At 38.3% G+C, this 22,631-nt stretch overlaps 1 protein-coding gene across 5 annotated transcripts in view; it reads right to left on the bottom strand.

Moving 5' to 3' along the window:
• Positions 1-9,189: 9,189 nt before the first annotated feature.
• RAB3IP (RAB3A interacting protein) overlaps positions 9,190-22,631 on the bottom strand; it is a 36,794-nt gene continuing 23,352 nt past the window's right edge. For all 5 annotated transcript variants that reach the window (XM_005503230.4, XM_021288680.2, XM_065040262.1 and 2 more), the window contains 6 exons: positions 22,305-22,508; positions 17,470-17,598; positions 15,043-15,155; positions 11,551-11,650; positions 11,375-11,444; positions 9,190-9,553 (listed from right to left, as the gene is read on the bottom strand). In XM_005503230.4, the coding sequence (XP_005503287.2) occupies positions 9,471-9,553; positions 11,375-11,444; positions 11,551-11,650; positions 15,043-15,155; positions 17,470-17,598; positions 22,305-22,508 (699 nt within the window). In that variant the 3' untranslated portion in view covers positions 9,190-9,470. The remainder of the gene's footprint in view (positions 9,554-11,374; positions 11,445-11,550; positions 11,651-15,042; positions 15,156-17,469; positions 17,599-22,304; positions 22,509-22,631) is intronic.

The following is a 22,631-nucleotide window of genomic DNA, read 5'->3' as shown; positions in this document are numbered from 1 at the left end:
TACATAAATTCACATTGCTAATAAACAACTCCTGAATTGCTGTGGTCACAGATTAATCTAGACATTGTTTGCTTATTGCTGCTGCAGATCTAATTTTGCCTGCCTTTCACTGAGATAGCAACTTGCAGGTGCGCTACTGATAGATCCTTGCACTCCAATATACTGGTGTTGTACACAAACCTTCGCACACCAGAGAAGAGCAGATTCGATAAGTGCAGCATACTTGCCTCAGCAAAATTATAACACAGGAAATCTTTATGTAGCAGCAAAGCACTTTGCAAAACCAGCTTGAGAGGACAAGAGAGCCTGGCTTCCCTTAGCAGCCTTCCTTGAATTTGTTGTATTCTCATCTTTTCTTTCTTCATGTCTGAATTTAAGATATCCCCCCCTTGAATCTGAAGCAGTTCTCCTTTTGCTATAATTCACAGGAAAATGATTCAATCACTTTCTATTCCTTTTCCCCATCTGTTCCTCCTGTTCAAATTGCCTGGACCTCATGCAGAACGATATAATTTTGTTATTAACGTGAGGCTAGAGGTCAGATACAAAGAGTTTTTCCTGTAGCACAAAAGCAAAAATTCCTTATTTTGACCAAGGTCAGAAACAAGGTCTTTTGAAGGACAGCTATCAATCCAACAAGAATAGGACCTTTAATAGACTCCAGAAACTGTCTCTGTTGCTAGGCGGTGACAACAGCAACAGGTATCATCCCCTCCTAATTTCTTCACTTTGCATAGTTAAATGGATAAGAGTAGAAGGAAGAAGTAATTCTGTGCTGAGAGAGGAAGGAACCACACCAGGAAGAAGATAGGTAATTAGAGCTTCGTGATACAGGTGCACAGAAGAACCAGCACATTTGGACGCTGTGTCCAGCTTAACTTCAATAACTTTCTTCCTTTCTGAATGTACTTTCCTAGTCTGTGGCACCATGCGCTTGAATTGACACCTGTTTCAGCAGGGGAGGAACTGTTGGATCATATGCAAATTTATTGTTTATTATTTGTTATTTTTTAACCTGTGTGTATGTCACAGGACAAGCCCTGGTGAGAGGTCCCTGAGAACACGCAGCTTCCTGGGCAGAACCACGTGCCTGGCTAAGAACTGCAAGACTATGTGGAGTCAGCAGCTTTTATCAGCTTGTACTCAGGGATCTCTGCTCCCAGTCCACACTCCACACCACAACGTGCCCAGGCAACTGTGGGAACAGTCTGCACCAGGTGACACATTCAACTCAAGTGTCACTACGCAGAGGACTCTCAGGTGCTGATGAAAATGAAACGCCAAGACAGTGACTGGGGTTTCATACATGGTTGTTTGCAGAACAGAGACTGCAGTCATAGGCAGCACATGACTGTGTTTTTTCCCCATTTCTTCCTAAGCCTGATATTCTCTTGTTACCTCTCCTTCAACCTGCAGTCTAAAAGCTGTCAGTTCTACCCCCGGCTTCTGCTTCCCTGTTCGTTCTCTCCTAGCCTGTCCCTATTCCCAGCCCCAGGCCTGCAAGGCCTAGTCTGAACCCCAGGCTCCTAATCTGACAGCTGCTTACTTCATCTACTCTTGTGGAGACATCCTCTCCTTTCCTCCAGTCATAAAACCATAGTCATCTGGCTCCTGAGCTTCACTTTATACTCCACACTGCTGTAGCCAACAGTCTCAACCCCCAAATTACCTGCCTTGCTTAATTCTCCCAGCACTTCCATGTAGTGCCTTACATCCCACTGCATTTAAATCAGTTGCCTAGTTGCCTCATTTTGATTAGTATCTAAACACATAGTGAAGGATGGTGGACAGAGAACCTTTTGGAAGGAGTTTCTGGTTCTATGTTATTGCTAAGCTTCTGCTTAACAACATTTCATACTACAACAAGGTTACCCACCTGGTTGACCAAGGGAAGCCAGTTGATGTAGTCTTTTTGGATTTCAGTAAAGCCTTTGATACTGTCTCTCACAGTATCCTCCTGGACAAGATGTCCAGCTGGATAAACACACAATGCAGTGGGTGAGCAACTGGCTGACGGGCCAGGCTCAAAGTGTTCTAGTAAATGGGGTTATGTTGGGCTGACAACCAGTCACTAGCAGGGTTCCACATGGATCCATCTTAGGGCCAGCACTCTTGAATGTCTTCATAAACGACTTAGACTCAGAACTTGAGGGATTGTTTAGCAAGTTTGCTGATGACACAAAGTTACGGGAGCTGTCGACACTCTCGAGAGCAGAGAGGCCCTGCAGAGGGACCTGGACAAATTGGAGAACTGGGCAATCACCAGCCACATGAAGTTCAACAAGAGCAAGTGCTGGATTTTGCACCTGGGCTATGGCAACCCTGGCTGTACATACAGACTAGGGCACAAGATGCTGGAGAGCAGCTCCGTGGAGAGGGATTTGGGGGTTCTGGTCGATGTCAAGTTGAACATGAGCCAACAGTGCCCTGTGAGCCAAGAGGGTCAACCGAGTCCTGGGTGCATCCAGCACAGCATTGCCAGCCGAGCGAGGGAGGTGATTATCCCGCTCTGCTCCGCACTGGTGCGGCCTCACCTGGAGCACTGGGTGCAGTTCTGGGCAACACAGGATAAGAAGGATATAAAGCTACTGGAGAGTGTCCAGAAGAGGGCTGCAAAGTTGGTGAAGGGTTTGGAGAGGAAGCCGTATGAGGAGTGGCTAAAGTCACTGGGTTTGTTCAGTCCGGAGAAAGGGAGACTGAGGGGAGACCTCATGGCGGCTACAGCTTCCTCACAAGAGGAGGAGGAGGGGCAGGTGCCAAACTCTTCTCTTTAGTGACCAACAACAAAACCCAAGGGAATGGCAGAAGATGTGCCAGGAGAGGTTTAGGTTGGACATTAGAAAAATGTTCTTCACCCAGAGGGTGGTGGAGCACTGGAACAGGCTCCCCAGGGAGGTGTCACGGCCCCAAGCCTGACAGTGTTCAAGAAGAGACTGGATAACACCCTCAGACACATGGTGTGAACTGTGGGGTTGTCCTATGCAGGGACAGGAGTTGAACTCTATGATCCTTGTGGGTGACTTCCAACTCAGGACATTCTATGATTATATTATAACAGAGTAGCTGTTTCAGAAAAAGTCACACTCAGTGGTGAATTTGGCTGGAACCAGAGCCATCACTTTTCAGAGGAGTACCAAAATAACCAGGCAAATAGGATGCTCTTTCTGCATACATAAATTTAGTCCACAAGCAATAAAATATTCTCTCAAGCTTTTTGTACTGTCTAAAAGTCAATACTAAACTGATCATTTACTGACATTAAAAGAGGATGCTAGGAGGTTCCCAGCCAAGTCCAGCTATTTGTAGTAAAATCTGTGTTAAGAAGTCAGCCATTCTCTACAGGGAATAATCCTTAAACAACACCTTGAGATGTAAAAATGACATTGAGAACATGGTCAGTGCTTCTTAATACCTACTTGCTGAAAGGACAAATTAATGTTTGCTACAAACTCGTGCAACTTGAGGGAAGGGTTTTCATCTGAAGATACTTGACCATTGCGGGCAAAGAGGTCTCAACACTTTATGAGCTCCACTATATAGGCTCAGTGAAAAGTCCAGTTGAACTTCATGGACTTATGCAATGGTAACTCCTACTTCGGGGTCTGATAGTTCATAAGCTTCTTTCAAGCTAAAGAACTCTGAATACCCATCACTATTTAAACTGTTCAAGATAGTCTGGTTCATTTTGACTGGAACAGACCTGGAGTCATGAATAAAAACTGCTGCGCCAGCAGAGCTACGGACAAGAAGCAGGGACACCTACAACACTCCAGCTGGTAAGAAGTGAGCTTGTGTCAAGATTGGGTTTTCCCCAAAGTAACATTTTCTGGAGAAACAGACTTAAAATTTTACATTCCTCATTTCATCTTTTATTCCTTTTTCAATCTCTCATCCTTAAAATGGTATGTAAACCTTTGCATTTTAAGTGGTTTGTGTTTAATGGTATGTTTGTTCTGGGGTTTAATTTATTTACCAATAGCCCAAACTATGCTCAGTATTACCCATGCAGGAGGCATGAACATACAAAGAAGAGGTGATTACACTAAGAGACCTCTTTAGATCACAGAGAGCACAGAGATCAAACACACACATTTCAGGTACCTCAATGTACCTTCCAACAACAACAAAAAAAAAGAGAAAACTGAATTTAACAGTGTAACTAGGCCAGCTTTCATTCATTCCTGAACCCATTGATAACATCAGAAAGAGCAGCTTGCTTGGCTGTACATAGACAGGCAGAAGAGCTAATCAAGAGCTCTGACCATCCCTTGACAGACTGGAACTTATCGATGCAAAATTACAAATGTTTAAAATTTAAAACATCAGTCTCAACAGAAATCATAGAGGGAAAAAAAGTGCAAAGGTGAATTCTTTACTGTGGGAGGAGTGAAATAAGACAGGAAAGACAAGAACTTCCCACAACAGCCACACCACCAGAAAAACGCCATTTCCTTGAAAGATAAAAAGCCAAGGTCAAATCCCAGTGAGAGACATATCTAATCTAAGAGGTCTATTACTTATTGAAAGTCGTGATAGGCAGGAAAAGCAGCATTATCTCATTTCCCTTGAAAAAACTTCTTTTTCAGACACCCTCTTAATATTGCAAATGTGAGTTTATCTTACTACTGAGTGTCAAAACAAATATGCACAGTAAAGAACTAAAGCAACAGGGTGAAAAGGACCCTATTTCTCATGCGTTTCAAATAATCTTACAAAACAGATCTACACACATGCTCAGGTGCCAGCTGACGCATTTGGAAGCCAAAACTGAAGCACCGATGAAGCAGAGAGACATCCTCAGTGGAGGCATTCTCCACTTGATACTGCAGGATTCAGCTTTTTTGTAGCCTTGAAAGATAAAGTTCTAATGCTCCTATGACAAATCTCAGAGGCCAACAAGTTAGAATGAGTTTACTGCTCTTGCCGCACGAGCTGGCATTCTAAAGCCAACCCACAAGCTGTACTGGCTAAGTTGGAGAGAGGCCACCAGTTAAAGTTGGCCTTGCATTCAGCGAAGCTAAGCCCTGCTTGAAAATAATGCAAAGCCCACTTTAAATGAGTTTGCTCCCCTTCCATGTTTACCTATGGTTTAACAGCAAGAGGACAGGAGCTACTGAATGATAGAACAATTAGCTCTTTGTAGCCTTAATGCAGATAATGAAATTCAGCCATCCAACAGCATCCCTGCACAGCGTTAGCAGAGCTTCGTTGTATTCTAAGGCTGCATAGCACAACTACACGATGTTACTGAAGGAACAGAACTTTCCAATATGTTGTATTTTTCCTGCAATTAATTGGAATTGGCAGGGCTTCTCCGCCTCACACTGGCCCAGACAGATGTTCTACCAAACTACCTTCTAAAAAGAGTTAACTGAGTAATTCTAGAATTACAAATAATATTTCTAGCTAAAGAGTTAATACAGGTAAAATATCTGAGATACCTTCTATGATCAAAGTACTGTTGTCACAAAAGCCAACCACGGAACCCAGCCCATCCTCCCTAGAGTCCTGTTTTCCAAGTCAGTTCTTAAAAATTTTTCTGATGAGGCTTTTTTTTTTTTGTGTAATTCGTATCCAATACTATTTTGAGTATTTAACAGCTATATCGTGCATATAACTAAATAAAACCAAGTGCTATGTTGCTGAAAGCAAAGCCAAGTATGTTGGTTGGCTTTTGATCTCCATGACTTAAAGTGAACGTAAGAAACACGGTATTATTTTGCTAAAATCTATCAATGCCACATTTGCTGGCTAGCAGCACTAGACTGTGGTTTTGAATATCTTGGCTTAAATACATTTTCTTAATCCATGCTGATCAATCATTAATTTCCTAGTTTGAAACTAAAACTCCAAAGTTGGAATTGCCACCTCTTGCTGAGACCAGAGTGCCAGAGGAAAAACAAACAAAACGCCCCTCACTTATTCAACACAATGGAAATTAAATGCGGGGGGTGGGGGACAGAATTGCTGTGTTATCTAAACCAGAAAAGGTAGGTTCCCAAGTTACTTTAAGATCAGTATCACTTGAGTACCTGGCACAGGTAATAGAAGGAAAACATATACAGAAACAGAAGTATAAACTGGAGGACAGGAAAATACATAAGCCTTTGAACAGCCATTTTCAATCACATTATGGCAGGGCCTGAGAAATGCAGTTTTATTATGGAATCTATTAGAAAGTAAATTCTGTGGCAAGAGAATGGCAGGAGGCTAATGACAACTGCTTGAACCTAAGGCAGAAAGCCAGATTCCAGCCAAAAGACAATAAAAACTGAGTTTAACTTCTCAGAAGCACCCTGAGGATCTGGCACAATTCCCACAATTAGAATCTGGCCATTTTGGAAGAAGGATTATTAATGGACAGAAGAACCTCTTCAACCTGACATGGTACAATGGAGCAGGGAGGGAACTCTCTAACATCATGAAAATCACCATGATTTCGTAAGTGATAAATGGCAAGGAGTCCTCAGCCACTTCCCAGTTTTCCTTGCTGGCAGTGTTAAGGCTCTCTCCTAAAACCAGACTCTCACCTTCAAAGAACTGCTGCAAGGCCTCATTTTCTCCCACCACATCCATGAAAAGCCAATAGAAGTGCTTTGCTTTCCTGCTGCTTGAAGAGTCCCGCTGGGGAAAACACACCGTCACTCTCCCAGGTGATTACGAATGTGCCAAGGGACGCATCACATCGCTGTCGGAGGTTCCAATGATTTCGTCCCAGCTGGTTTCATTCCTTCATAACTAGAGCCAGGTCTATACTTAAACTCCGCTACATATAAAGTAGAATCTGACAAAGCTTTTGAGGCAAGAGGAAGGCAACAGGCATTCTTCCGTTCAGTACGTCTAATGTTCTTGGTTTAAGGACCTTTGGTCCCGGTACTAATCATAATTACGCATGCGCAAAAAATGTGACAATAAAAATTACTTATCTTGTCTCTGTACTTTCACACAGGCGTAATTACCAATTAATAATACTGATGAAAAGAAAAGTAATCAAATACGCAAGAGCAAAGCTATCACTGGTTTCACCATATGCACCATCCCATTTAAGCAGTTGAGCATCAGACTACCCGGTTGCTCTAAAAAAATTATGCCTCCCAGCAGTTTAACTATGTAGAAGCAGAACTTGTACATTATTAAGAAAACTAAATTCCAGACTAACCTGTTTGTCTAAGGTAACAATGAAAAACATATGTGAAATCTGCACGTTGTACAAAGGTCTTAAGACTGGTAGCAAACACTATTTCACTTTATTTAAATTGATCTTTGTACACTGAAAATTGCTGCTGTTCAGCGATTTTGCATAGGCACCTGTAAGACGCATTTGGATATGAACAAAAGCTTCAGTGAAGTCAAGCAGTCTGGAATAAGGCCATTTTCTGAAGTGGTTACATTCACCAGACAAATAACTGTTGTGCAATGTTTACAAGCCCCAGACACTCACAGTGACACAGGCTTCTCATGACAGGCAGCTTCTATTAGAAATAGAGAAAAGAGTTTGGGGGAAGAAAAAAAAAATACAGAAGCAAGCTGATCAGTATTTATATCATGTCGATGTAACTTAGCTACACTGGGTACACCCTTCTAGTCCCTAGTACAAGAAAAACTTCAGATACCATTTATGCCTTGACACTATTGCGTAGGGAACAGACCCTTCCCTCTGCTTGAATGAGCAATGCTTATAAAGGATTATTAAGTTAGAATAGCAGCAACTATCAGCTATCATTAAACTACTGTTAGCTAATCCTGGAAACAGCTTGATTTCATCATGTAAACTAAGGATTAACAATCATTTAGGAAGCATTTATGAGCCTAACATAAAATGTAATACCAACAAATACAGTTTGTTCTTTAAGAGTGAGTAAAACCACACTTCCTTAGTATTATTGAAATAATAAACAACTTTTTAACAATTGAACACAGAGTTCTTCCAAGTTTCTACAGTCAGAACCAGTGACTGGAGATTGATAAAAATATTTCATCAGTACTGAAATAGCCCAGGTTGGACATACTCCATTACTAGTAAAATATTTTGGTACAACTGTTTGTTTTAATCTTAACATTGAAATGTCTGGTCCAAGCCAACACTTGCAAAGTGTTTTCAGGCACATAGACACACAAGTATGGTATTAAATTTCACTGCTCATTGTATTTACCTTTGTAAAAACGAAGAATGCTCCAGTAAGGTGGTGATGTTATTTTTCTTCTGCATCAAACAAAATAAATCTGTATCCACCAAGCCCCCACGATGCTTCTTGTTAAAGAACTAACTATATAAACTTGCTTTTACTTCTAATTTGTTAGTTTACCTGCCAATGCTTTAAGCTTAGCTGTAATTGATAAACAGCTGTCATGATCAAGATCTAGTCTTTTTCCAAAAGGGGTTTTGCACAACGGTTCTACCACATCCTCACAACTATGTGCCTTGTAACCTCATCAACTGTCTGCTTTAAGCTCAGGCCATGGCCAGGGAAAAAGGACCACCTGAACTTGAAGTGCAAAAGTAGCACTTGAAGACAAAAAGCATCTCCCTTAAGACGCCACAATCCTTTTTTGGTTTCTCTTTGTAACAAATTGTGTGCGTGAAGAAAATGCTAACAAACATTAGATGGAAATTATCATCAGCATCTTAAAGAAATCAAGTAATAGATATTTTTCAGTTTCCAGGACAGCTTTGGGAAACTGATGCATAAAACATTGGAAACTGCAAATCCCCAAAAAGCAAAGGGGGAAAGGGGGAAATCATTTACAGTAATGGAAAAATTCTAATGGAAGAGGGGAAGGGAAAGTTTTTAGCAGTCCAAGAGGGCTCAGGACGGATTTCTAACCAAAGAGTGAACAAGGAAATTTTACTGTTCCTTGGTCTTTGAAAAGCACCATACTTTAGAGAGAAGATATCCAGATTTATTATGCTGTTGACAATTCACTGTATATGCTTCTCTTCTTATATTGTTTTAAATCAGAAAAATATAGGAAACCTGCACTGTAAAGAATTCTACATTTTCCTAATTGTCTGTTCACTGTATTGGTACACACATAGAGAGATGCATGCATATATCTAAACACCACAGTGAAGAAACTATCAGGCATTTATTCCCTCTTCACAAAATCATGTCAGTTTTACATGTTTAAATGACTTACCAAGGAGGTTCACATCACTCTGCACCACAAAGAACAGAAAACAGACACTGCTTCAGACTAACACTTTAATCAGAAGTTTTGTTTTTAAATGTAAATTACAATCACTAATACACCCGCAAGTGCTTACCACATTTGTTCAACTAAATATTATATGTACGCATATACAGCATAGGTCAGTTTAAAACGATCACAGTACTTCTTAGTGCAATCTGCAGAAGGAGAAAGATCTTGGACCCACTTTGTGGAAATAAATATCAAGTGACAAAAGAAGATTCAGCAATTTTAATTATGTATATTCAATGAAGTTCATGCATGCGCAAGAGCTAAAAGATTTAGAGCTCTTCCTTGTAAAAGCCAAGTTTTGCTAGTGACATCTCTCTTCTCAGCTGCATCACTTCCCAGAACATCTGATCCACTAAAACAGACAAGACAGAAATATCACTAAACATACTGAATTCGTATTTTATTTTAACTGATGTACACAGGCTGCCTCACTGTACATCAGTTTAGGGGAAACTGAGAAGTAACAAACATCTAGTAAAACCGGAATTAAAATCTGTGAGGGCTATTTATGCTTGGTTGTGACATAAGTTGTTATTTATTTTAAAAATTCTAAATGATGGTCCTATAAACATTCACCAAATTTTAGGATATTTCTTTTTAAATTTGGGAACAAGAACACATTAGTACTTTTTGTCAGCTTCAATTTATTGCTGTTTCCCAATTTAATTGCCCAACCCCTTGACTCATTTTCTGTAAAATCAAAGGACTGCAAGAAGAAAAATGTAGAACATGCTGGATAAGAATTGTTTCATCAGAGAATCTGTAATTTTGTTATAATTAGCATGAGTGTCTACATTCTTCTAAAAGTACTGTTGAAATATTTACATAAAGCTACAAATGCAAATTCAATGTTTTAATGGTAAAGTGACCATTGAGCTGCAACACCAAACTCAAGTTTTTTCCAAAACTTCTTGTGAAGAATAAATAATTCTGGTAATGCTGAAAATATTGCATTATTTGATGGAAAAATATTGATTTCTTTATTTCAATAGCAAAGTAATCAAATTTTAGTTGAAACTATGTAGGTCCTTTTGATCAAATTAAAAGCCTTTTAACTATGAACCAAATTAAAACTTAAATAACACATTTTCAAGATCTTCTGCAATGCTGGTACATCAGTAAAAATCACCACCATTTGAAGGTTTTATTAAACATAATTTAGTTCATGAAACAGGTGAATTTCTGGTGAATTCCAAGAAAAAATTGCCTTTGACAAGGGAAGTTAACAGCATTATTTTTTGTAAGCAATGGTCTATTTATCACCCCAGGAATTAAGTAAGTAGGTGTACAGTGTGTGTATTTTCATAACCATCTTCTTTCATATGGACATACTGAAACTGAAAAACACAGTTAAGAAAATTCCTGAACTTCTGAATTACTAGGCAGATAAAGTTTAAATACGCAGTTGTAGGATATGCTATTTTGACAGGAACAAAGTGACCAGGTATTTCTGATGGGGAAAAAAACAACACACAACACAACAGTCTGAAGCAACGGCAGTGAAAACCACATATCCTTTTTGGGGTGGGGGGTAATCAAGCCTTACATTGTCAGATATATTTATAACCAGAGCCCTAAATCAAGACACTTTGTCATGCTGCAGCAATGACCAACACCTCATCCCTCAGCTGCACTCAGATGAATGATTACAGTACAGTTTCCTGTTTATTTCTTACATTTTAACCTAAAATACTGTCATCCTTGCCAGTTCTTCCTGAAAGGTAGTCTGACAAGAAAGGCTGTCTGAATTCTCCACGCATGAAATAAGAAGATACACCCAAACACCAAGTGAAAGAAATAAAAATGGTCCAGATGAAACCAAAAGGTTTTTTTGGGCTATAGCATCTCCATATTCTGCGAAAGAGACTATTTTTGAACACTGTGTGGAAAAACTGTAACTTCTCTCATTGCAGAATTTTTCATAACATTACTTACTGAATAACATAAGGGGCTTTTAAATAGACTAAAATTCACTGCTTTTTAATTTTTTGTTAAAATTAAAAAAAACTTCAATGAAGAGTGGGATATCATCAAATTCTCATAATCACAAGAATGACTACAGATAGTTTTCCTGTAATGTCAGGTCACTGCCATTGTGCACAGACAGCAAGTTTCAGGCACATGGGCTATGTAAATGCCTATTTATATATGCCAAACACAATTTCCTACTCACCATCTTGCTGCTTCAACAGCCCTTGCTGGATGTATCGAATATATGTAAAGAAGTTACACACAGAAGTGATCTGTATCCATATAAAAATAAAGGTGGTTAATATCATTCTCTATAATGTTATAGAAAAATAACTGCATAACTACTACTCAAAATGAAATCACAGTAAATTCACTTACCCTGTAACGACAGAACGGAGAAATGTAGTAATAACTGCTTGAATCTCCTAATTTGATTCTATGCTTGCATGACTTACTTTGTCCACTGAGAGCACATTTCCTACAAAATAGAAAGTTTGCATGATTTAATGAACACATCTGACATTAATATCTAAACACATGCCTTTTAAAGTGTTAATCTAATTGCTTCATATTGGCACAGATACTTGAGTCTCTGCCTTCACTTTACAAGTCGCAATTATTACATTATGTTGTCAACTATTTTAGATCCACAAGGATTAATTTCTTTTTAATACTGTGCTGCATTTCTGATTTTTAAAACTTATTCCAGGTCTGGTCAGGTACTTGGTGCATTTGCTAATTTAAGTTGGCTTGATAACACTGGAACAGTGGGATTTCTTTAATTAACTCTTCATATGTGAAATAAAGATTGTTTAAAATCTCAGTTGATGCCAGCATTCAAACACTTTTTTAAAATGCTGCTTCATGTTACATTTCATCATAAAAAAAATACCAGCCCTACAGAATAGCAGTTAATTCTCTGAAGGCCCTCTCAGACATATTCTAAGACCAGCTTTGCATTTATAATCAAACTGAAATAATATTTTATATTCAGAGTATAAAATAATTTATGACAAAGGAAAACAGGCTCTCTGGCAATAATTGTCTCCATTGCCATTAAAAAAAAAAAGTAAAATAAGATAAAACAATCAAATTTACTTTTTCTGTAATATTGCATGTATGTCGTACTTAGGAACAAGGAAAATTCAGTAGTCAACCATGAATCCTTCACAAAAAAATAAAAGATCAAGAAAAGGCCAAGAATTTAAAAAAAAAAATCCTCCAACGTTCTTTAGAAAAAGAAGGTTTAAATCTGTTGAAAAAACTGCTATTAATACAACCCTAATAAATGTAAAGAAAACAGGAATTTTATTTATTTGGAATTTCTATATGCAGCATGACAGATGAACTGGGTTGTCATGACATCCACTGTTTCATTGATTTTAAAAGCCGTTGGCTCCTTCCCTTCCACTTCTACCTCATGAAATTGGTGAGTCTAAAAACAAGCAGCCCTTCAAAAGTGAGGCAAAAATTACTAAGCTTCTGTAGTTCTAAACAGTGGCACAGAGTCCCTTTTAAATAGCCTGCAGCTGGTCCATAGAACCATGTAAGACAGGAGAAAACTGAAGAGCGTATATGATTTTCCATAGCGATTTATGAGGACTGACAGCAGCCCATTTATCCAAGAACTCCTGCAACAGCTGAAGCAAGCTGATCACAATTTCAGTCAAGCTTTTGTGAGAAGACAGACAGCCTTTCAATGCTAGGAAAATAAAGCCTTTTTTTTTCCCCCTTCTGGCTATAGAATTACCTTCTATATGTTATCTCCCATCGCACTGGGTTAAATGCTGGCACGATGGTTCCCACTAATGGCTCAGCTCTGTGCCACAGAGCACACACGCAGCTGAGCGCTTTGTCCCCCATGGGGACAGTTATTCCAATCCTGTGGGGAAACCCAGCTGCCTTACATTAAGGCAGCACTTACTACTCACCATCACAGCCACTATTCAGCAGCTCCTATATCAAGAACCTTTCTGCACTATTATCACAGCTCTCCACTCCTTATTTTGCTGTTGGGCGATTACACACTATTTTATGCATCTGTTTCCCCATTCCCCACCCCCCCCCCCCCCCGGCAGTAGTACAATAAAATAATTCCTTTCAAAACTTTACTCTAGTTTTTGTTATTATTTATTTACAGTTTGTCTGTGTTTTGTTACCTATTTGAAAACATGGTTACAATAAAAATAGTGCTTTGCACCATATAAAAATAAAAAATGTCAAACCACTACTCAGATTTAGCAAAAACTGGAACACCTGTTTTCCATTCAGTGCCAGTAATCATGGATAAGGCAAAGCACATATGCTGTCAAATTACACTTAAATACTGCATATTCTCTACCTATTAGTTATCTACAAGCAACACTACACTTTTCTTTGCTATGTGACAGCAGGTAAAGGGAGAAAGGAATAGGCTGTGCCTCTTGATACATCTAAAGTAACTAAATTACAATTTGTGCCAACTATTTAAGTGTTACATAAGTTCTAATCAAAAATTTCTCTTATGCTGGAGAGAATAGGTTTAAAAACTCATAAGACTTCTGAATGATGCAACTGAGTCTCCTATTTTTGAGTAAGTATTTTATCATGTTAAGTCATCGGGAAGTTTCTTGAACAGCAATTATTTTAAATCAATTTCCTAATTGCTCTTTAATGACACATGACTTGTTTCAGGAGCTTCTGGCTGTCCAGCTTCTCTGCTCCATTCATGGAACACAGCTCACAGTGGTGTATCTGGGAGTTGCAATCACCACCCCCTGAGTAGCTCCATTACTGGTGCTGGGGCCCCTTCTGATGAGGGGGTACAGCTCAAAGAGCCTCTTTTCTGGTGACAGGAGTAAGCTGGAGAATATATGAATCCCTGAATTTTGTAAGCTAGAAAGGATCAAATACTAAGTTTAAAAAACCCAAAGTTCTCATTTTATGCAGCCTCTTTAATGAGAAAGTAAAAGGTTTTGAAATCTGTTCAAAGTGTTTTTTCTCCCACTCAAAAACAGGAAAAAAACAAAAACTAAAAACCAATAAGCAATGAGAAATTTAAAAAAAATCCTAAGAGCCAACTGAAAACATTTTGATGCAAGTTTTCTATCAGAGAATTGAACTCTGACAAAATAAATATTACAGAGAGTTGTCAACTTGTCCAAAAGACAACAGAAAAGTCAAGGCTTTCCCAAGATTTGGAAAGCTCTAGATTAACACTGACCTTGCTTGCTTAAGCTCAACTTACACTAAAGCATACTACAAATCCCATCCATCAAAGCTCCATTGCCTCAGCAAGTCACTCCCACCTACCATCAATATCTCTATCAGTACCTGACAAGTCTTGCTTCAGATTCCTCTAGAAACATTCCAACATTTCTAAGATAATCTTCCTGTCATTGAAGCACACTACCTGCTTTAGGTTCAAACTCATCTTCATTCCCACTTCATTGCATGCCTCCTGTTCAAATTCACCCTTGTCAGTGTGCTACGTCCTAAATTCAGTGTGCTACAAATATTCTAGATGTCCAATATTCAGCCTCTACTATTTCAACACCTACTTCTTTCGTGGCGCTTTTCAGCGTCATGATGGTCTTCTCCCAGGAAGTGAATGTTCATTTTGTGGTCAATGCATCAAGTGAATAGCTCTCCCAAAAAGGGAATTTGTCTAAAAAGGTTTGTTCTTTATTAGTCTTTTTATTAAGTTTAATTTATTACTTGCTTACTTTCGCCGCAAAATTTTGTAGCAGCAATCTCAAAGTCTTAAATTTTAGGAAATAAAGCTTAAGATACAGAAATTTGACTGAGGTGATCAGCTGATAGCAGCTTTCTCAATCAACGAGTTATCTTAAATCAGTCAAGATTCCTCCTCTGTCTGTTTGCTTAACATACTTTGGTCCCCCACATTCAACTGCAGAAGCTTTCACAAATCGAACAGGTTGCAAGCCAACAGGTTCAATACTCAGAGTGTTGTTTTCCACAGCTTCCAGAACAGCTGAGGCCAACTGCAAAAGAAATTTAGAAAGCAGTTAAAAACAGCTCTGCATTATCTATTGCTTCAAAGCAGTGACATCTCTCTTCTTCTGTAAAGCTAGAAACAGGGAAATTTGAAAAAAAAAAATCAAAAAAAAAAAATCAACTCAAACAAAAATCCAGTTACAAATGAGATTTTGCTATCATCGTGAGCAAGAGGTTCCATTTCCAGACTTCTGTTTAAATTTTGCCCTCCAAATAACCCTGCCATCCCTGAGGCAAGATAACTGCCTTTACAGCCAGGAAAGTAGTCAAGCATGTTTAAAATGCTAACTGTCTTTTCAGTCATTCTTCATAAGCTCAAGTAGCACATACAATTGTACAGGCAGTGTTCTTGTCAGAGACTGGAAATGGTACAAACTTTATTTTAAAAAACTGTTCTAATTGTATTGTGTTCTATGGAAACGCAAAATGATGCGGCATGCTTTCCCATCTTGCAATAAAACAAGTAAATATTGTGTCATTGTTTTTCAGCCAAAGATAGTTTTGGAAAGGTGTTCATACAAGTAAGACAGAACAATATATGGAAAAGCCCACATAACATAACAAAAAGCCAGTTGCAACTTTCAAACACTAGTCCAGTTAAAATATCATCTTCATGAAACAAAGTGCAACTTTCCTCAGGCTTTTTATGTTAATTCTTTATAAACACGCAATCATAAGACACTAGAAATATCCTCAATTTGTTTGATTAGACTCAACACTTGTCCAAGACTCCTGTTTAAGTATGGACAAGTAATAGCCCTTACTTGATTTAAGAAGATGCAATTTATGTTATTAGTGAAATAATTCTGTGCCAAAGCTCCTTCCTACTGAGCGATAAATATATTTTTCTATTGTACCTTGAGTATTTTAAAACCAGAGTGTTACTATTACAGTAGTTCACATGAAACACTCTTGCTTTGCCATCTCTCAAAAGCAAAACAAAACACTACACATATACACAAGAGGCTACTGAGGGTTATCGTAATACTTCAACCATGCAGATTCCCGATTATACAGAAATGCTATACATGTGTCGTTTATTGTTTAATTTACCTGTACACTAGTTTATTGCTATTTAAGTGAAAACAGAAGTTGGTCACTATGCACAGCATCTCAAAACAATAAATGATAGAACTGAAAAATGCTAAGAGCCTCTTTCTTTCCTTAAGAGGAAATACAAATCTACAGTAATTATATCACCACTGAGGCAGAAAAAACAAAACAAAACAAAATGAAGTTGCTGGGAAAGACAATGGGGTGCCCTATTTACACATACTACAGAGCAATTTAATTCCTATAGTAACGAAGTAAAGTTTTTAGTGGGAGAGGTTCATAGGATGCTGCACATCAACCATAATGAACTGGCACACAATTAACCAAGAGACTGTGTATGCTTATGGCCAGCAAGTAACAGCAGATTAAAAGCATGGGAAAAGAACATAACGCCACATGAAAACAACAGATTAAACATTATGAAGAAAATTTTCCATGTGTGGTGTTTAATTTTATTGGGAAAAAAATACAAAGTCAGAGGGTTTTAAAATTTGTTAGTCTTATTTTAATAAAAAACTAAGAATATGGTCCCTTTCCCCTAGAGACTGATACCACAACTACAGCCTGTAAATTCTGCTTAAGAGCAAAAAATAAGTAAAGCAGTTGGAATCAGTACCACATTATTCCCAGAATGGGTAAAACTCCAGTCTTTCCTCTGTATGGGAGAGAGCACGGGAATAACACATGGAAGGGTCTCAATTTGTTTCATCTTAAACCATACTCCCAAACTGCCCTTGTTGAATCACATCAGATCCCAAAGTCTAAGTGTTGTAACTCAAACCCCTCCAAGAAAACACCCAGACTGTGCTTGCAGCCTGCTCTGACTGATGTGAGAAAACTTCTCTGCAAAACTAAACATATTGGTCTCTACTGCCCCCTATATAAACAAGAGACAGTGACAGGACACTTTCTACAAAACAGTATATTTGAAACATCAGGAAAAACACCACCATCCATTCCTACGAATATCAGACTCTGCCAGACAGGAGTAACATCTAGAGAAGTAGACCAAAAAGACCATATCTGGAATAGCACAATGGTGAAGAAAAAATGATCATTTCAATACTTCAGACTAAACTTTAGCACTTCACTGTCATACTCTAAAGAAAATTTCTAAAGAAAAAAACCCACACAAACAAAAAACCCTGTTAAACTTCATATATGAAAACATTTTTAATAGTCTATTGGCTTCACATAACATATTTAGGGGAAAAGTGTCAGCGACCACATTTCGACCATTTCTATTACCTCACTTTTTGAGAAAGTTAAACATGGAAAAATATCTTCCCGATAAATTTTGTCCAAGAAAGGACATGTTCGGTCCATAGTAGGCTCATCCTTCCAAGATCTGAATTCATTGTACAAAGATAGGTCAGCCTAGAACACAAAGATTCATATATTTTAGTACTGTGATTATCACACTAGCGTCTATCATTTGCAAATATCCACAGGTAAATAATGAGCATTAAAACTAAATGCTTTCTATTGTACTGTGAAGGAATACTATTGTGACTCAGCTATAAACACCTTCTAAAATCCACTTTCCTAAGACTGTAAATATAAGCAAGTCAAAACATATCATTTTCAAGACACAGATTCAATGCATTCATTAATCACCAAAAGACCAGGGACAAACTAATTACCGCTCCTCCACTTCCAAAGCTTCCAGGATAGCTTTGAAACATTTAACTGAAAAAAGCCCAAAATTAATTTGCTTCTTGATGCATTTTCATTACAGTATTTTAGTCCATCTCCATTTCTGCAAGTTAAAGCAGAGACATCTAAAGAAAACAACTGCAATCCTATACATCTTATATGTTCACCCTGCATCTGAATATAACATAGTGCTCTCCAAACACTAAAAGAAAACAGACCTTTAACACATTAAACATACTAACACAGGAAAAAAGGAATTCAATATACAAATCAATTAACACTATTCCCCTATTTTTCATCTTCATGCCCCAACTCCCTACTACACCATGCTCTGTGTTAGGAAGAGATGGTTTTATCTGCTTCAAAAACACGTTGTTTTGTTATTTCCACATCGAGATCAGTTTAGCAGTGGGAAGGCACATATCCAGTCTGGCTTTCAGGAGTCTAGTACTAGGTTGCTATTAAAAAAACAATAAAAAAAAAATCACATTTGCATTATGGGACAGCCTGTCTCACAGGCTGGGGTTACTGAGAAGGATCCTGCTCACAGGCGCCAACGCTGCTCCAAGACGTGGACCAAGCAGCATGGGGTTAAGCGCTTCCAACACATACTCCTAATTCAATGTACAAGACTAATGCCAGTCCTCAGAGGGATATACAATGCCATCCTGCCTCTCAGATACAACACTATCCTCAGATAGGTTTTGACATTCTGCTGACACAGACTTGAGGACCTCTCCCCTGCAACTGGTTGTTAAATACCTTTCTTGCTTATAGCAGACGTATACTCCTAAAACCCAAACCTAAAGCTATAGTAAAGGATGTATGCTGCAGGTCAAAGATAAGCCAGGATGTGATTTTTATAAATTTTGTAGTACTAAAAACAAATAATATAGATGAGATAGTAAAAGAGGGAAAACAACATATGCTAATAATTAAAACAATTGATTTTTAATCTTATGAAAAGATCAGTACACTGCTTTGAACCAACCTCTTTCAGTCTTTTGCTCTTTTCCCATGTACTACCCCTTCTCTGAACTCCCAGCATTTCACCATTCTTTTACCTATATATTTTGGGGAGTTCTTTTATCATTTTTGCTGGGTTTCTTTTTAATTGAAATAGAACCTACGAAAATTAGACTGGTAAATTTGTTTTGCTACCTGCCCTACACTCAGGTACAATCATCTTAATTAAGCCAGTCCATAATTGTTCTGGTTGCTAAGCCACCAACCTCATTGTACAAATGAAATTCAATAGGTGTAAGTTGCTCCCTAAAGGAACATTTCCCATATACCTTAAAACGCATCTCAGGTCTGGCTTTAAAATGAACACAATCAAGAGATATCACCAGGGGAAAAAAAAATTATTTGTACTATATGCTTCTGAAAATTAAGATGCATTCTTTAACTTGGTTATTTTATAGATTTAACTCAATTTCCCCCAAACCTGCAATGTATAAGGAAGCTGCCTTGAAAAAAACTGCTGAGTGAATAACGCTTGATGCTTTGCCTTTCCAACCTGCATGGTGCTACATGTTTATCTCCTCCCTGCCTTTATTTGCGCTTTAACTAGATCAAAGTTTTCATTACCTGCAATTAAATATACAGTCAATTGTAATAATAATTCTAGATAAATTTCTAATGTTTTCATTTTACAGCAAAATACAACATCAGAGAAACATTTTAGCTATTCGAACACCACTGATACATTTATCAGCATTTACACTGAATGGATGCTACTCACCTGCCTAAGACCCAGGCAGCTACTCAGCTTGGCTAAATCTTTTTAGTACCTAAATTAATTAGACATTTCTACTTATCCTAGAGGTTACTCCCACACACTAGAAAGCATTTCTATGCAAGGTTGGCACCTTTCTGTCTCCACTACAGCTTAAGGTGGACAGCCAGCCACTCTAACTCTGTCTACATTCCACAAAGAAACCCAAGAGTTGACAGGTATTCCACCCAGCTTTATCCAACATCTCAAAGTGCAAAGCTCTGGGTGGTAGATTCTCCATAAGGGTCCAAAGCTGTATTTGCCCGCACCACAAGGCCATTACATACCCCTGAGCAAGGGTACTCTCAGCTCCCTTTTTGAAGCTGAGTCACTCAGCATCAGAAGAACAACATGCAAAAGGGGAACCCAACTCAGTGGCAAGAGCATTTAGCAAGAAGGGGGAATAATTAGGGTTTCAGACCCAGCTCCCAGAAACGCAAAGACACTTACCTTAAACCAAAAATAAACAAAAGGAGTAAACAAAACCACAAAGCACTAGATAACAATAGCAGCAGGGCAGGCATGTCTGCTCTACTTAAAACAACATGTCAACCACCATGCCAGAGGTAGCCTTGCTTTCTTCACTCCATGCCCCACTTCATTAAATACTCTTGCTTAGAAAGAGAGACAAAAAGACTCCAGTCCCAGTGAGTGAAAACTCCATGTCTTTCTCACTGATCCCCAGGGCTGTCACTGGAAGAAACAGTCATCTGTTTTGAGCAGGTCACCTGTTTTGGGCTGGACTAGACTCCAGAGGTCCCTTCCAAGCCTAAACATTCTGTGTGACTCTGAGCAGCCTCAAAGTGTCTCCTTACACAGCCAACGGAAAGGAAACTGAACTAAAGAAACACGCCAAGCAAACTGGACCTTCTGCAGCACGTGCTTCACATTCACCACTTTTTCTCCACAAGAAAATCAAGGCAAAACAGATTTCTCCCCTCTCTCACTCTTGCCTGGCACTTAAAAGTTTCATTGAGTCATGACCTCAAGTGTAATGCTTACAAAGTAATTGGACTCTATCCCAGCTCTTGTCTTTTCCGAAGAGCAACAAGGATTCAATACGAATAAGAAAAACTTATCGTCCTGGATACCACTGAAAAAGGCAGGCAGGATGCAAACTTTTTTAAGCCAAAGTATGAAACAGAAACTTGACAACGCCTTTATTTTCTAGATGTATAGTATAAATTATTTAATGATAACTCGCAAAACAAAGTCTAAAACTGGCCACTATCAATCACATTAAAGATCCAGTGAGCCTGTTACCTGTTTGACAATGGCCAGAATCACAGAGCTGGCTGCAGAGCAGCTGGAGAGGAAAGACAGAGACGTCTTCATTTTACAGCCTCCCAGCTTCTAGCAACAGTACTTAAAGAAGCTTCTTAAGCCAAATGTCATATCTACCTTCTATATATACACCTTGACAGGCTTTCCTTTTGTCACTTTGCATGACTACATTTTGAACACATTCATATTTTTAATCTTGCTATCTCATGACAATGTGTTGTAAAGTTTCATTATGTACTGACTGAAAGTTATTTTCCTTTTAGCTTCCAGGGTTCTCTTATTACAAGAAATCATTAATATTTGTGCACCACTCATCTTCCCCATGTCACATATGACCGTAGAGATTTTTGATCTTCCTCAAGTGTCTCTCTCTACACAGAAATACTTCCATAGCCTTGGCCATCTATATCACACCTCTTCATATTTTCATTATGTCCTTTCAGAGAAGAAGATATTATAGATGCATGCATAGACACGCACATTTACTACATGTTTATACAGCAGTATAATGCTTTTTCTTTTGCTACCTATTCCTTTCCTAACAAATTCTAAGGCTCTATGGGTCTATGACCATCACTGAGATGGTATTTTCAGATGATTATCCACAAGTACACTATATTATTTTCCAGCACAGTACAGCTATTTCTAAGCCCACAACTGCATGGCTGCTAGAATTGCATTTTTTTCTAGATGCCTCATTTCTTATTTATTGGTTTTGAATTTTACCCACTGTTCTACTAACCACTCAGTATCACAAGATCCTTCTCTAGTCCTCAATCATTTTTTGCTACTACCATTCCAAGGACTCAATTTCCCCATTTTCAATCACATGGGTAGATTAAAAAAAAAAAAAAAATCATCACAGGCCCCTCTGGGACTCCAGTGGTAACTTGCCTCCTGTTCTCTAATAAATCATTGATTCAGTCTTTTCTCTGGATTCTTTCTCCCATTATTGATATATTAAACGATTCTTCCTCTTCTCTGTGACAGTTTATGAAACATTTATGAAAGTTTATGAACTTCTGGTGATGGACTTTGTAAAAAGGCGCCAGGACTTATCATTCAGTTATATTGTATTTTTCTTTCCGTTTTAACATTTCCATCTTTAAATTATTTATTCCCCTATTTCAAATCTGAGTCTTCCCTTAATGATTTCAAGGTAAACAAGACCTGGAAAAATCACCACCTATTGGTACATTAAAAAAAAAAAAAAAAACAAAACAAAAACTTCCTTTCATTAATGAAAAATATCTCTAAAATGGTCACTATTAACAGGGAGATTTAATATATACTAGATTTACTGTGAGTAAAGCAAAACTATAAAGCCAGCTTATCAACAAAAAGCAGACAATCCTTGTACAGTTACCTCTTTACAGTCTTTCACAATTGGTTGCATCATGGTAAGGTCCTGATGACTGCCACCCATAGCACTGCTTGTACTTTTGTTTCTCGCATGGCCTTTCTTAAAAGGCGTTTTTCCAGCAGACTGAAACTCTTTAGTTGGAGATGTTGGTGAAGTAGACAGAACTAGTGTTTTCAATGCTGCTACTTCAGCCTGGAGAACATCAATCTGAAGGGGAGTGGGGAGGGAGGGGAAAAAAAGTCAGTAACAAACAAAAATATACTATCCTATGAATCTGTTAAATACTTCAACAAAAATTACAGTTATCTTGGTTCAAATTAAGACTCCATC

Source organism: Columba livia, chromosome 1, assembly GCF_036013475.1.
Source record: "Columba livia isolate bColLiv1 breed racing homer chromosome 1, bColLiv1.pat.W.v2, whole genome shotgun sequence".
NCBI lineage: Eukaryota > Metazoa > Chordata > Aves > Columbiformes > Columbidae > Columba > Columba livia.
This window is presented reverse-complemented; position numbering and strand designations above follow the sequence as displayed.